Below are 14943 nucleotides of genomic sequence, written 5' to 3'. Positions count from 1 at the left end.
GGAGTAAGTTCTTCCATCCTACTCTGACGCCTCATTATTCTCTTCACCTCCGTAACACTTTGGGGATGAAGCTCTTCAGCAATTTCTTTAATGTCCATCTCAAAGAAGATCCCAACAAAAAATTACTCCTCGGCTAGTACTCAAGGTTTTATGACATACTGTATTTATACTTATACCGCCCATATTTGTTAGACTAATATGGGCGGTATATTAAAATAACAAAATTCTTCTACCTCCATTTGGAGGTAGAAGAATTTTGTTATTTGGGAAGTAGAATTACTAAAGATGGACGAAGCAGGAGCGATGTAAAATGCCGAATAGCACAAGCGAAACAAGCCTTCAGTAAGAAATATAATTTGTTTACATCAAAAATTAATTTAAATGTCAGGAAAAAATTTTTGAAAGTATATGTTTGGAGTGTCGCTTTATATGGAAGTGAAGCTTGGACAATCGGAGTATCTGAGAAGAAAAGATTAGAAGCTTTTGAAATGTGGTGCTATAGGAGAATGTTAAAAATCAGATGGGTGGATAAAGTGACAAATGAGGTGTTGCGGCAAATAGATGAAGAAAGAAGCATTTGGAAAAATATAGTTAAAAGAAGAGACAGACTTATAGGCCACATACTAAGGCATCCTGGAATAGTCGCTTTAATATTGGAAGGACAGGTAAAAGGAACAAATTGTGTAGGCAGGCCACGTTTGGAATATGTAAAACAAATTGTTAGGGATGTAGAATGTAGAGGGTATACTGAAATGAAACGACTAGCACTAGATAGGGAATCTTGGAGAGCTGCATCAAACCAGTCAAATGACTGAAGACAAAAAAAAAAAAAAAAAAAAAAATTTGTTAGATGTACGAACGATCAACTTCTCTCATCACTGAAAGTCTTTTTATAATATGTATATAAAACAAGTGACAACAGTATATCACTGCCTGATGGTGAACAAACTTTCATTCTAAAGGCCTTAAGCCCATTTACGAGCATTTTAAAAATGTGTAACTTTGTTTTTAAATGTATTTTTAAAGATTAATTATTTAAATCGAAGATGCAAGAATACAGTGTTATTAACTATATTAAAGCACCGTCAAGAATGTGTATGTAATCGACAGATTTTAACTGTATCTTTTGTTGGTTACTTTATTTACCAGTAAAACATGCACACTTATAGGTATTTTTATTGTGATCAGTGCACAATAACAGATAACATCATGCATAAAATAAATTAAAAATATGATAACAAGTGCATGTGATTAAAGTCCTTTTTAATTATCTAAAATATAAACATATGAAGTAATATTAAGGTAAATGCATTAAACATAAAAATTATTACCATATAATTCGCAATTCAGTAACAATTATTGAAAATTGTTTTAGCATTTATTTATTTATGCATTGAATGAATTGCAGAAAATTCAGGTTTTTTTGTAATTAGTATGGTTTAAAAATTCATTGACTGATTAATATTGTTTCTGTAAAATAAAATTTTTTACTTGTATTTTTAATAAGTTTGTGGAAAGAGTTTTTAAAATAGTTTGGTAATTTATTAAAAATGGTAATGGAAGTATAATAAGGTCCTTTCTCATAAGCCATACTATTGTGTTGAATTATATGAAAACAGTTTTGTCATCTGGTTTCATAAGGGATATTTCTATTTTTTAAGAATAAGTGGTATTTTTTTTAGCAAAGATTGTACATTTATGATTATAGACCTGAAATATGAATGAATATAAGCCTTATGAAACCTTATATGTAAAGTATAAGGTTATGAATATAACCTTATGAAATTCATTAATAGTAGTATTTAATGGTAAATTAGGGAAATTTTTTTTCTCAAAGCAAAGTAAAGTATATCTGCTAAACATCAAAATTATACTAGTACAAATGATAATAAAACTAATTTATTAAACTAAAGAAAATTTTCAAAGATGTAGTGTAAAAGAATAAAAGGGCTTGTTTCAAAATTAGATTCAAGAAGATACAGCTCTGATCTTAAGTAATTAACAAGATCTGGCAATCTTTATCCATAAAAAAAGGAGTGTATAACATGTTATCCTGTTCATCTAAATCGGTAAAAATCCACTGCATAAAGTTCACATCTTCCAAAACTAGTACATACAGAAACTATTCCCCAATCCAAGTAGCTACTGCTAAACATGTTTTCTTCATCACTGAAGATCTGTTACAATCCTGGGATTGCTCTTCCCATAAAATCTTAAGCATTTTCAACAGTATTGACATTTTAAAGGCTTACAATCACTTCTAGATTGCACTCTTAAGATCTGTGCTGCTGTCATAGAACAGTAAATTTTTTGAGACTTAACATCTTTTAAAAGCTTTGTCAATTCTTGGTGAATAATGTATGGCTAGTAATAATCCTGAAACAATTTGAATCATTAAACATATCCCTAGTAGTGATCCAAAGTTTCATCATAATGAGATATTTGATGAAACTTTAGATCACTACTAGGGATATGTAAAAGCAAAGTATTCAAAAGATCACTCTTCATACTGAAAAACATTCTAGCAATTTCTACGTGTATTTCAATTCCCATGGTGAGAACCAGGAGCATATGAATGCATCAATAATAATTGAACTCCAAAGATGTCTAAATTTCTGGACCTTCTCAGCAGTTTGTAGTTATCGTAAGTTACACTGAGTGTTGAAAGCATTATATATTATAATTACACTTGTCTTTACTTTATTAACTCTAAGGACAATAGTTTCTTCTTTGGAAATAAATGCTGATCAAGCATTTCTGTTCCTGTGCTACATGACTGTGTCAACTAGTTTTCCTTTTTTTAACTTATTTTTAAGTCTAGAGAATGTTAAAAGCTTTGTAAAAAATAAAACCCTTTAAAGTTTTATTTGTTAATTTATTCAAATGAGACATATATTATTTGGTAATAGCATTCACATTGCTTTTTAGATTTGGAAAAAAATTGTGTGAAAAAGATAGCTCACTTTTATAAAATGGTAAATGAAATAAATGATTTATTATGAACAATATTGATTAGATCTCATTGGTCAATAGAAAAAAATTAATGTGGTCTTTTGTCAGGAAGAAGTATTCTGTATTATGAAACTAACCAATATAATTTACCAAAATGTTTGAAATAAAAGATTCACTAATCTCAGAGAAAATTACATAATAAAAACTTTTTTGTAAGTGTATATTATTTTACTTATTTTTAACTTTTTTCTGTGGTTATTCCGGTTTACTATAAAATATGAATACACAAATCACTTAGTTTTCATGAATCTCCATACCCAAAATAGCTAACAAGCCCGCTTTGATAATGTATAAAAATCCTATTGCAACACATCTGTTCCTCCCACAAAGCCCAATGTATAACTTTCCCACACATTGAAGTTGTCTAACAGACATACTCTTGTCAGCCTACAACTACTGAAGAACTTGACATAAAATATCTTGTACAAGTTAATAACTACTTCACCACATGGGTTAAATAGTAGTCATAATTCTGTCTATAAAGACCAATATTTTGCATAAAATACATCTTATAACAGAAAATGTATAATGCTAACATATACTGACTCACAGTTATACAAAATAACAAACATTTCTGATAAGATGATTACTGTATTTCTTTCTTAAGTACACAATATTGTACATCAAACTGACCGACACAGTAACCTAGGCATATTCAAATTAAACTACAGTAATTACATGACGTTTGATAGGCTGGATGCATACTCACCAATGGATAGTAAGAACACGTACATGTACTTACATAATAATAATAAAACCAATTTTTGTACATTATAAAAACAAGTCACATATTTAAAGACACTATTCACAGTAGGCAAATTTTTACATACCGCATAAAACAACATTTCAACATGCTTGAGCAAACACTAAGTTTGTCAACACAAATTAAATGAATACAATATAGAACATATCATTTGACTTACTAAAGGGTTTTTTTTTAATCTGGCAGCATTAACAAAATTTCCACACTACAACACTTCATCAGTGGAAAATTAATTGTTGATGTTAATTTTATAAATTATCCTGTTTTTCATGCTGATGTATGAGTATTATAAGATGTGTGATTTGGACTACTACATAATTTTCTGAAGAGTAAAAATGAAAACAAAAAAAAACGGACATTTTATATCAGACATATAAAATAGAATTTTCCAAATTTCAATTCATTCTCATTATTCGGAAAATTGCAATGCAGAGCCTTTTTATTTTGCACTTTAAAACATTCTTGAAGTTACGAGGGTGAACATCCTAGACATCGTCAAGTAACTGTGCCTTTTCGCACAGATGACAGTTGCAGCATAAATACTATTGATCCCTATTTTTTTCTGTAATCTCTTTCATTACAACATTAAAATAGCTAATATATAATAGTGATTCAAATGATTCAAGGGTGTATATCGATAGTGCTGTTATCGATTGTTATTTTATCGTTACCTAATTCCTAGCGAGTTATCGTTCTTTTCAAGTTATCAGTTTTGTGTGAAGGGTTGGTCAAAAATATTAGTGTTTATTACACAGGGTTTATTTTGATAAGAAATAAAAAATGAATCTATACAATTTCAAGAATATTGCTGTCGTTCCTTCTTCAAAGGTAAGTTTGCAAAATTTATCAATTTCCTATCGTGCTTTAGCAGTATGTTGAATTTGCCATAAATAAATTTTGAATCGTTGGTATGTGGAATTTAATAAATATTAGGGACTAATTATGATTAATAAAAATTATTTATGACTGATATCCCTGACTGTATATTGCGTTAAAAAATATGTATATAAAGTTAGTCGCCAATATATTACATGTATTGATTTTATTAAGTTTTAGTGTACAAGTAGTAGCTTTCCACGTGGCTTGCAGGTTAAGAGGTTATACGTACATAAGAAAATTTTATGTATTTTCTAAATAAAATTGTTTGATTTTTGTATTTTTTCCATCAGTTGTTTATAATCATAATTTATTTCCAATTTTTAGTTCTGTATTTCGAAACGGATACTAGATTTCTCGAATCTATATTTTGAAAACGAATGGTTTGTTGTTGGTAAACACAATTTTCCGTTAATTGAGTTAGATATGATGCAGTTTTGTGTTAGGTTCGACCTGTATTGAACCATCTCTTTTTGTGATATGAATTTTTTACTATTACGTTATTAAATATAATTGTGATGGGATGTATATTCCACAGATGGGATGGAATATTTTGGCATTCCACAGAATAAGTAAATTTATTTATTGATTATAATTTTAAGATAAAGTGATTAAATTTTATATATTACGCAGCAGAAATATGTTATTTGTTAAAATCTACATGTCAGTTTCTCAAAATATAGTAATTTTTTTGGTAAAAAATTTATAACTGCTAAATTTATCAGTTTTTGTACCTGTAAAGGATTGCTTTTATAGATTTTTAAATTGGAGAAAATGTTATATAAAAGTTTCAGACATAGCAGCCAGTAATGGTGTGCCCATCGACAAACCTTGATACTATATATAAAATTTATCAATAAATGTTACAAATTATTCTAATTAAATTATTTGTAGTTTAATATTAATTTTTAGAATTTTTTTTCATTGTATTTATTCTATCTTCAATGGGTTTATTTGAATACACTCTTACACATGGTAAGAAACCATTTTAGTATAATTATTTGCGTCTATTATTAGATAATATTGCTATCATTATTAATTACATCATATCGTTATATTATAATCTAATGAACACACTATTCACTATAAAAGCTATTCTAAATGCGTTCAGTTGAATATTGCAAATTCATACCATCAGGGGAAAAGTCAGCATTTTTTCAAAATTTCTCCCAATTTCTTTTTTTTTTTTAACTATATATACTTGAAATATTGTGCAATAATTATATAATATAATTCATTAAAAATGCATTTTTAAATATAACATTTATTATAAATCACAATTACAATTACTTTTATAAACACAATACAATACTTATTTTGGTAAACGATAATTATATTAGAAGATGAAACTCACTAATATGTTGAAGTATCAAATTGAACAAATCTTTTTCATCCTTATGTTGGTGATGCCATAGAATTTCACTTAAATAAAAATCCAACAAACGTTTAGCCATCATTAAAGATTACATCATTGTTGTATATAATTTGTATATTTAACATTAATTAGACGAGGTTAGCAAATAAAGTGAGTGTAGGTTATGTTGATATATGTTCACTTTGTCATATTTGTTAAAAAAAAAAATAGAGAGTACTATAAAGTCATCTGAGTTAATGAAACTTAGATGCTTGTGTATAGACTTAGTCTAAAGCATAAGAGAATGCAGCCATTTAGGAAAACTATTCAGTGGAATAGAACAACAATGCTTTCCTGAATTGTAATAATTCCTTTTTCCAGAATGTTTCATCATACTTTAATTTACATCATGTTTATGTCAATTTAACTCCAAAAAAATTGTGTATTTCTTATTATAGGGTTAAACTATGAAAAAGGTTTAATATAAGATTTTTCAAACATATGATTTAAATACTGTACTTGTAACTTTAATTGAACAAAAAAAACAGAATTGAATACTGGAATTTATTTTGAATTTTAGAATCTTGAAATACATATTTATTTGAGTCAAAATTTAGTTTAAGAAAAACTTCGATTAAACAAAATTGCATTTTAATGTTGAATAGTACATATTTCATAAAAGTTAAATAAGTTGATGGAGGAACAAATATGAAAATCGCTTATTTTTATGGCATTAAATAAAGAAAATAGCATTCATTTTTTTCTTGTTCATCCAGACCACTAAGGATCGCATTTGCATAATAGTTTGGAATTTCTTTTGTTTTCCCAATATTTTTCACTCTGTTATTGTTTTTCTTCCTGAGTCCACTTTCTTCCTATACTCCTCTTATCTTTCTGATCTAGAAACTTTAGATTCTTTGATTAATTTTCTAAATTGGTCTCTATTTAAACAGGATTCTTTGGAGATTTTAAAAATTTTAAGATCATTTTCTACTTCTCTAAAATCAGGTAGTTTTAAATAGTTCTGCTGTTATAAAAGTTAAATATTTGTTTTGTTGATCTGTTTTTGCTAATTCTGTTAAATGCCCATAAAATTGTAATCTTCTCCAGATGGTGACTTTTATTTTTTCTGTATTTTTATAAATTTCTGTTTCACTTTTTAGTGTATAAATTCCATCCTGGTAATTGGGTACATATATGTTTCATAAAATTATTTTTTCTATTTCAAAAAGGTCTTTATCAAAAAAAATATTATAAACACTCAAAGCCATATAATGCCTCTGGAGGAATTATTGTTTTATAATGTTGGTATTTAGCATTATATGAAAGCAATTTTTATTATATAAATTTTATGTTAAGTTGAACACTAACACCATTTTCTGTGTTTGCTCTTAGCTCTCCCTTCTCAAGAGTGTTTGGTGTTATTACTTTGGTACTTATTTTTATGGCATTAAAGGAAGAAAATAGCATTCATTTAAAATCTTATTTTTTTGTTTTTGTCACTTATTTTTCATTTGGTTTTGTTAGACTGTGTTGATTACTTTTTTTTCATTTATTATAGAACAAACTGGAATTACTCTTTAAGTCAGGGTTTGTGTCAACAAAAGCAAACTGCACTGCGTGTTTGATACATTTCTTAGTTTGATTCTAATAATGTTTTACAATCTGTCAAGTCAAGAATAATTTCTGTCTTTCTCCAATTGTCCTACAAATACCTCGCTGCTATTTCCTTGTTGGTTTTTGTTAGCAGTTCCTCATCATCTTCATTTAACTACTCCTTTCCATTTTATGTGGCATAGTTTTCCCCATTTTGATGTAGATATCCATGAAAATCACTATATAGATCATCAGGTTCAATTTCTATTAGATTCTACTCTGCACTGATGACAATTAATTGTTTACAATCATCCACTGCCTCACCTTAATTGCTGATAATACATTTTATATTACAGGCTTCTAAATTTTCAAGAATTTTCTCTTTCTGTCTTCCTTGCCATCAACATATCAGAACAAAACGAAGAATCTTTTGAGCTGCTCCCTGCTTAAAGTCTTATACAGCTTAAAACCATTCCTCAATCCTGGGTTTGTAATAAAGATGGAGAATGGCAGCTTATTTTGCCATCTGCATTGATTGATGAACTATTGAATGGAAGAGCCAGTGCATTTTCAAGAGCAGTAGTGCTTTAACTTTCTCTTCATTAAATTTTAGAGCTTCTACTTGAAACTTTATCGCATCTGGAGGAAAATGTTAATGAAACTTTTTAACGATTCTTGTATGAATGTTTAAAAACTGTGTGTTCATAATTTCCTAGATTTAACTGTTTAATTGAATTTACTAAATGAGATCCATCTGCATAAACACGAAGCAGAGCAGGTAGCCCATCTTTATGTAGTCTTTTGAGAGCAGTGAAATCTTTTTTCACAGCTCGAGTATTATCAGACATGATAATAAATTAGATTGGTATTATCTGCACCTTATAACCAATAGAGGGAAATAATTTTACCTTTAATGATTTTTGTTTTTATTCCATAACAAGCTGATCACTCTCTTTATATATACTGAATTTTTCATGTCGTTTCCAATTTCTAAAACCAGTTTGATTCTGAAATCTGTGAAGCTAGCCACTACGTACTTGGAAATTATTGTCGCCCAAACATTTTGCAAATTTTTCACTGGCTGTTTGTAATTCTTTGCTTCTTACTGGCGTTCGTGGGGATCTTTGTTGTTTACATAATAAGGAACTGCATCATTGTTATCTTAAATTAGATTTCTGGAACCTGTTCTCGTTCTACTGATTTCCCTTCTGAGAAAATTTCAATAAGTGCTCTGTTTTTTGTAATATCCAACATGTTCAAATTTATACTGTTTAGTTCATTATAATTTTTCATGGGCACATTGTCATCCTGTTTATTAACTATTTTGAACTGTTCTTCATATATTATAGCTTTGTATTTACAATACACACTTATTTTTTATTGTAAAAAATGTTTTGTGCAACTTTAAAAGAGATCAAATAAAAACTGTAATATGTACAATAGATAGCACAGATAGCACAGCAGGAAGAATGTTCTATACAACATGATTAAAAAATTTCCTTTACTTTGGTAAATATTTCACTAGATCTTGAGGGGCTTTTGTTTTAATAGCAATCACAGTATTTATTGTTTCTCATTACTCGTCATAAATAATCCATGTTTCCTGTACATTCATTTCTTGAATATACGAGGTGCGACAATAAAGTAATGAGACTGATTTTTCTTTGCAAGATGTAGCAACCCTGCAGCTTGCGTAGGCATACCATCTTTGAGCTTGGTCTATAAGCTACTTCTAGTCCAAGCGGCACATTGATGCAACTGCTCAGTCGTGAGTTGTGCTGTAATAAGTGAACACGTGTTTGTGTCTCTCGTCACAGAAATGAAACCGCAAAATATTGCGCAACGGTATGCCATTTCTTTTTGCGTTAAATTGGGTGAAAACGCGACGACAACTTATGGTAAGCTTCAGAAGGCTTTTGGAGAGGAGGTTATGTCAAGAGCTCAAGTTTTTCGGTGGCATAAAATTTTTAGTGAAGGGAGAACAAATGTTGAAGATGAAGACCGCAGTGGACGACCATCAACCTCACGGACAGATGTCAACTTGACCAGGGTGCGTGAAATCGTACGATCTGATCGAAGATTATCCTTGAAAATGATTGCAGAAGAACTCAACATCAATCGAGAAACAGTTCGTCTGATATTAACTGAAGATCTTAGTATGAGAAAGATTTGTGCAAAAATGGTCCCCAAAAATCTCGCACAACAGCGAGAAACACAGAAAAATGTGGCAGCCGATCTGTTAGAGCAAACGGAGATCAATCCAGATTTGTTGAGCCGTGTTATCACTGGTGATGAAGGTTGGTTTTTTCAATACGATCCAGAGACAAAACGCCAAAGTTCGTAATGGTGCTCAAAGGGATCACCCAGACCAAAAAAAGCTTGCATGTCAAAGTCAAAAGTGAAATGCATGCTTGTGTGCTTCTTCGATTCCAAGGGAATTGTTCATAAAGAGTGGGTGCCTCCTGGACAAACAGTTAACCAATATTTCTACAAAGAAATTTTAGAAAGACTTCATAAACGAGTTCTTCATGTCCATGCCAACATTGCTGATAATTGGATTCTGCATCACAATAATGCGCCATCCCATACTGCTCTGTCAGTACAGCAATTTTTAACCTCAAAACAAATTTCAGTACTACCACAGCCACCTTATTCACCAGATATTGCTCCGTGCGACTTTTTTCTATTTCCATTTTCAAACAACACAAGATGTCCAAAAAGCTGTGACGAGGGTCTCGGAGGATATTACAGAAGATGAGTTCCAGAAATGTCACCATCAATGGCAGAAGCGCTGGAATAAGTGTGTGCAATCAGAGGGGAACTACTTTGAAGGAGACAACACTAAACATGACTAAAACGGTAAGCAACATTTTTTTTCACATCTTTATTGTCGCACTTCGTAAATATAATTTTTCATTGCATTTTCACCATTAATTACTTTAGATTTTTACATTATTGTCAGATTCTATAGTCACAATTGAAAATGGTCAGAATCTTAATTAAAATCATAACCGTACCCAAAATTACTATTTAACAAAAATGGAAGTGCAGTACCGGTTAACAAAAAAAATTATTATTTATTACATCTATGTTGAGATTATGTATGACAGTAAAATGTAAAGAACCAAAAGCAGTGACAAAATAAATGACAGTTTTCAGTGTAGAGGTTATTCAATTTTAAGATTAGCACCCTGAACTGAATCAGATTAAAAATATCTCATCTTAGTGAAACAAGTTACAAAGCACAATACAGAAAACATATTAGATACCATAAGAAAACTTCTGCAGGAGAAGTTCAATAGTATAACTTCTTTAGATTAGAAACCTTTACGCAGTATATAAAAAAAAGTAGAAAAATGTTGGCTACAGAAGGAATACATGATAGTGCTGTTGATAATATTGTTTTAAATACTGATAACAGTGAGTTGGATTCCATGGATGTTGAATAAATTGATTCTTTCATAAGAATCTAAAATGATTGTCTAAACCAGATAACATCTATTTTAACAATGATTTTTTTTCTAATTGTAATAGTGTGTCAAAGAGGCTGCAGTTTAAGTAATGTATCAGATTTTCTCATTTATTATAGTAGAAATCATATTTTATGTGGTTAACAATTAAATGTCTAGCAGAATGAGCTATTCATAGTTGTGACAGTGAATAAATTCCCCACACTGCAATACTGGTGCAACAAGCTTTTGTCTGCATTATTAACTACTGGCTTGTTATATGATTACTCATGAAAAAAAAACAGTTATATAAAATTTATAATGAGATGAATTTGAAATTGCATTATAGATACCTGAACAATTCAGCAAAACAAAACAAATCAGGATGACTGTATCATTTGAATTAGTAATACATTGCTTTACTTAATACACAAAAGAAAATTTTTGTATGTGTGTGAGTATTGTAATTTTAAGAGTACAGTAATACAATTTGTAAATAATTTTATAAAAAATGCACATGAGTAGTATTTAACTGTGAAGCGATTATGAGTTATTAAAACATATTGTGGTATGGTTTTGGTCTTCCTAGATAAATCCAGCAATAATTATTAATTGCTTTTCTATTAGTAAAGTATAATAATTAAATGTTTACATATTTCTTCAGTAAGTTATATAACAATTTTCACTAATTTGGATTCCAGTCCAAATTAAGGATGAGGAATTTTAGTTCAAAATAGTGAGGTTTAACTATTGTGAGAATTGCTGCATTAAGATATATTATGTGGTAGTGTATAAAAGTACAGGATGAGTATCATTTTTTTGTTTATCCATAGTGCTTGTTCAGTATAATGATGTATATAATTAAAGGTTTTGTTTTAAGATGTTATTTTATTTATTAGATGATGCTATCAGATAATAACATGTATGTATCTGGGGCAGCATGTATTGCATCATAGCAGCTGTTTACATTGTTATGCGCAGTGTATATCTGTTTATTTCATCACTTACAAATAACATTCGCTCTTCACCGCTGAGAGTAGTGTTCTGTAAGTGGTATGCACATATGAATTATTCTTTGGTTTCTGTTTTGTCACAGGACTTCATTGATTTGACTTTATCAAAAACACAGAGGAAAACTCCTACTGTAATTCATAAAAATTACAAAATTTCTCGTATTAGATCATTTTATATGCGTAAAGTAAAATATACCCAGCAGAACTTTCACGACCGGTTGTCACAAGTGATACAAGAATTTCCTAAACTTGATGTAAGTATTTTTTTTATCTTTTTATTTTTTTTTTAATATATTAATTTTAACTGTAGTTACTGCTAGTTCTCAAATAGGATTTTAAACAGAAAATATAACTACTGAAAATAACCCTGCTTTGTAGTTTCTTTTTTTTAATCATTTTAATCAGGCTTGCAATTTCATCTTTTGTGACTCGGTTACAGCCAAATGCATTATCAGATTTTATGAAATTTTTCAGTAAGGTTCCTATTAGGCAGAACAATGCAAGTATTATGAATTTTTCATAACATGTTCTGTTTCAAAATAGTGGGTACTAGTTATTTTAATGTGATGGATGAGCAGTTTCTGTTGTCACCCCCATTGAATAGCTCTGAGGAGCTATTTGCAAGATCCATGTTTAAGCCTGATGTTTGTCTCCGAGAATGTTTTCTTATTACTGTTTAATATCATGCCTTTACCAGTATATTGTTAAATAATTAATTTACATTGTTTGTTGGTGAACTTATATTTTCAAAAAATTAACAAAATCCGTGGGTATGTTTTGGAAGTTCTTCCTCTGGATCCTTTCTTTGGAGGATTCTTCCTTTGGATGTTGCTAATTCAGTAAAATTACTACTGCACTGGCTAAACCTCCTGCAATCAATTATGATAGATAATTCCTTCTTTTTGATTTGTTTTAATTTTCTGTTTTATTATATAAACCTTTTTGATGAGCTTAATTATTCAGTATAAAATGTGATTTGTTGTTTACAAAATTACTAGTTAATAAATTTGCATCTTGCATGTTAATAAAAAGTAAACTGCTTTTGGCTTACTTAGTAAATTATTAATTAGTAGATTCTTGAATCAGCCATTGATACTTTACTTTGATGTCTGTAATGCATTAATGATAAGTCTTTGCATGAAATACTTAGCTCACATATATTTCTATAATTTTTCAGACATTCTGCCCCCAAATTTGATACATGAACATAATAGTTATGCTGATAAACATAATTATTGTTTTTTAATTTGCTACAAAATAATTAATGTGTTTCACAGTTGCTAAAAAGATTTTCCATCATCCTTCAGTTTTGAAAATGTTTTGTATAGTAGGATATATATTAAGTTTGTTTTGTTTATTAAACTTTTATTCGTTAGCTATACTGCATGAATTAATTGTTATTTAATATTTTTTACTGTCATTAAGTATTATAAATGAATAAACAATGTATGTTTATCGCTTGTGATTATAAACATCACATTCTATGATGTACCCTTTTTGATGAAGCATCTGCAAACATTTCAATGAAGCACTTGGAAACATATCTGAATATATTTTTGTGTTTTAAACATAAACAGTTGGTTTGCTTTATCAACACTTTTCATAGTATTAATTTAGTCATATGTGATGATTGCAGTGAAATGAAATTCTGATAATTAACAGAATGAATAATCTGAAGAGTAAAATTTATAATACTTCATGAGGGTATAAAATTATGTAAATAGTTTTCGGTATGTATGTGAAAGTTTACTGTAAAATCACATTAAAGAAACATTAAACCTTTAATTAAAAAAGCTTACAGATTATATTAAGATAGATGATTGAGGTAAGATGTAGGTTCCTCATAACATGCGTGCACTAATATGCTGTCAGTTCAGAATGGGTAAAAGACACATGAGAATTCTTTTTCATCAGGTGGAATTTCTATTTAATTTAAACATGTAATATCATATCTCTTGTTGCCATTGGCGTCACACCTATACCTCACAGTGAAGTCCTGCTTATTCCTAATGTTTTAGGCAACTTTTCATTTGAAAGTAGTATTGAGGAAGTGGAAATTACAGAAGACGACTATAATGATTCAAACTCTTAATTGTAGCTGATGAGCTACATTTTATATTACAATGCAAATTAAATGATATGGTAACATACTCAAATTTTTGGTTATAGATTTACAAAAACCCAAGCTGGACTTTTAGGATGAAGATTGCTAAGTCAGAATTTATTTTTTTTAAATATAAAAATTTGTGTTTTTATAGCTATCAGAAGGATATTTCACAGTATTTGTGTCAAAGAAAATAGTTATACTTGTATAGATATTAACAACCTTGTATTACAGCTAAGGCAAGCTCATAAACCTAAGAGGAGTGGCACCTTTTTGTAGACTCAGTGAAGTATTGGCTAAAAGCAGTACTGCTTTATAATGGTGACGACAAATATTGGTATTAACTTGAAAAAGACATGTGATGTTATAAAATGGATTTTTGAAAAAAATAGTTATAGAGAATACATGTGGAATGCTCTGTGGAGATTAAGTTATAGGCTTTTTCTTAGGAATATAGTCAGGACATGCTAAGTATTTTATTTGTAAATGGGACTCTCCAGGTCAGGATTAGCATTATGTTATCAAACAGTGGAAGAAATGAGATAACTTAACTACGGGTGAAAAACCATTACTCAAGAGCTCCTTGTTAACCCAAAATGCATTTTTGCTATTCCTTCATATCAATATTAAAAATATTGTGGAAATGTTAAAGGAATGTTGGTGTTCCTTTACATTAGGCAAAAATTTTCAAATATAAAAGAAAATATAAGAGCTATCAGTCCATAAATAAAGGAAGCTGGTCAAAAATGATGAGTTCAACTCTGTGCTCATTGAGA

At 29.4% G+C, this 14943-nt stretch overlaps 1 protein-coding gene across 1 annotated transcript in view; it reads left to right on the top strand.

Annotated features, from left to right (window-relative positions):
- Window positions 1-4446: 4446 nt before the first annotated feature.
- Window positions 4447-14943, top strand: part of Non1 (nucleolar GTP-binding protein 1) — a 46376-nt gene continuing 35879 nt past the window's right edge. The window contains exons 1-2 of the mRNA XM_075363088.1: window positions 4447-4603; window positions 12147-12317. Of these exons, the coding sequence (XP_075219203.1) occupies window positions 4556-4603; window positions 12147-12317 (219 nt within the window). The 5' untranslated portion in view covers window positions 4447-4555. The remainder of the gene's footprint in view (window positions 4604-12146; window positions 12318-14943) is intronic.

This window comes from Lycorma delicatula, chromosome 4 (assembly GCF_047948215.1).
Source record: "Lycorma delicatula isolate Av1 chromosome 4, ASM4794821v1, whole genome shotgun sequence".
NCBI lineage: Eukaryota > Metazoa > Arthropoda > Insecta > Hemiptera > Fulgoridae > Lycorma > Lycorma delicatula.
The sequence above is the reverse complement of the archived record's forward strand: the minus strand, read 5'-3'. Positions and strand labels throughout refer to the sequence as shown.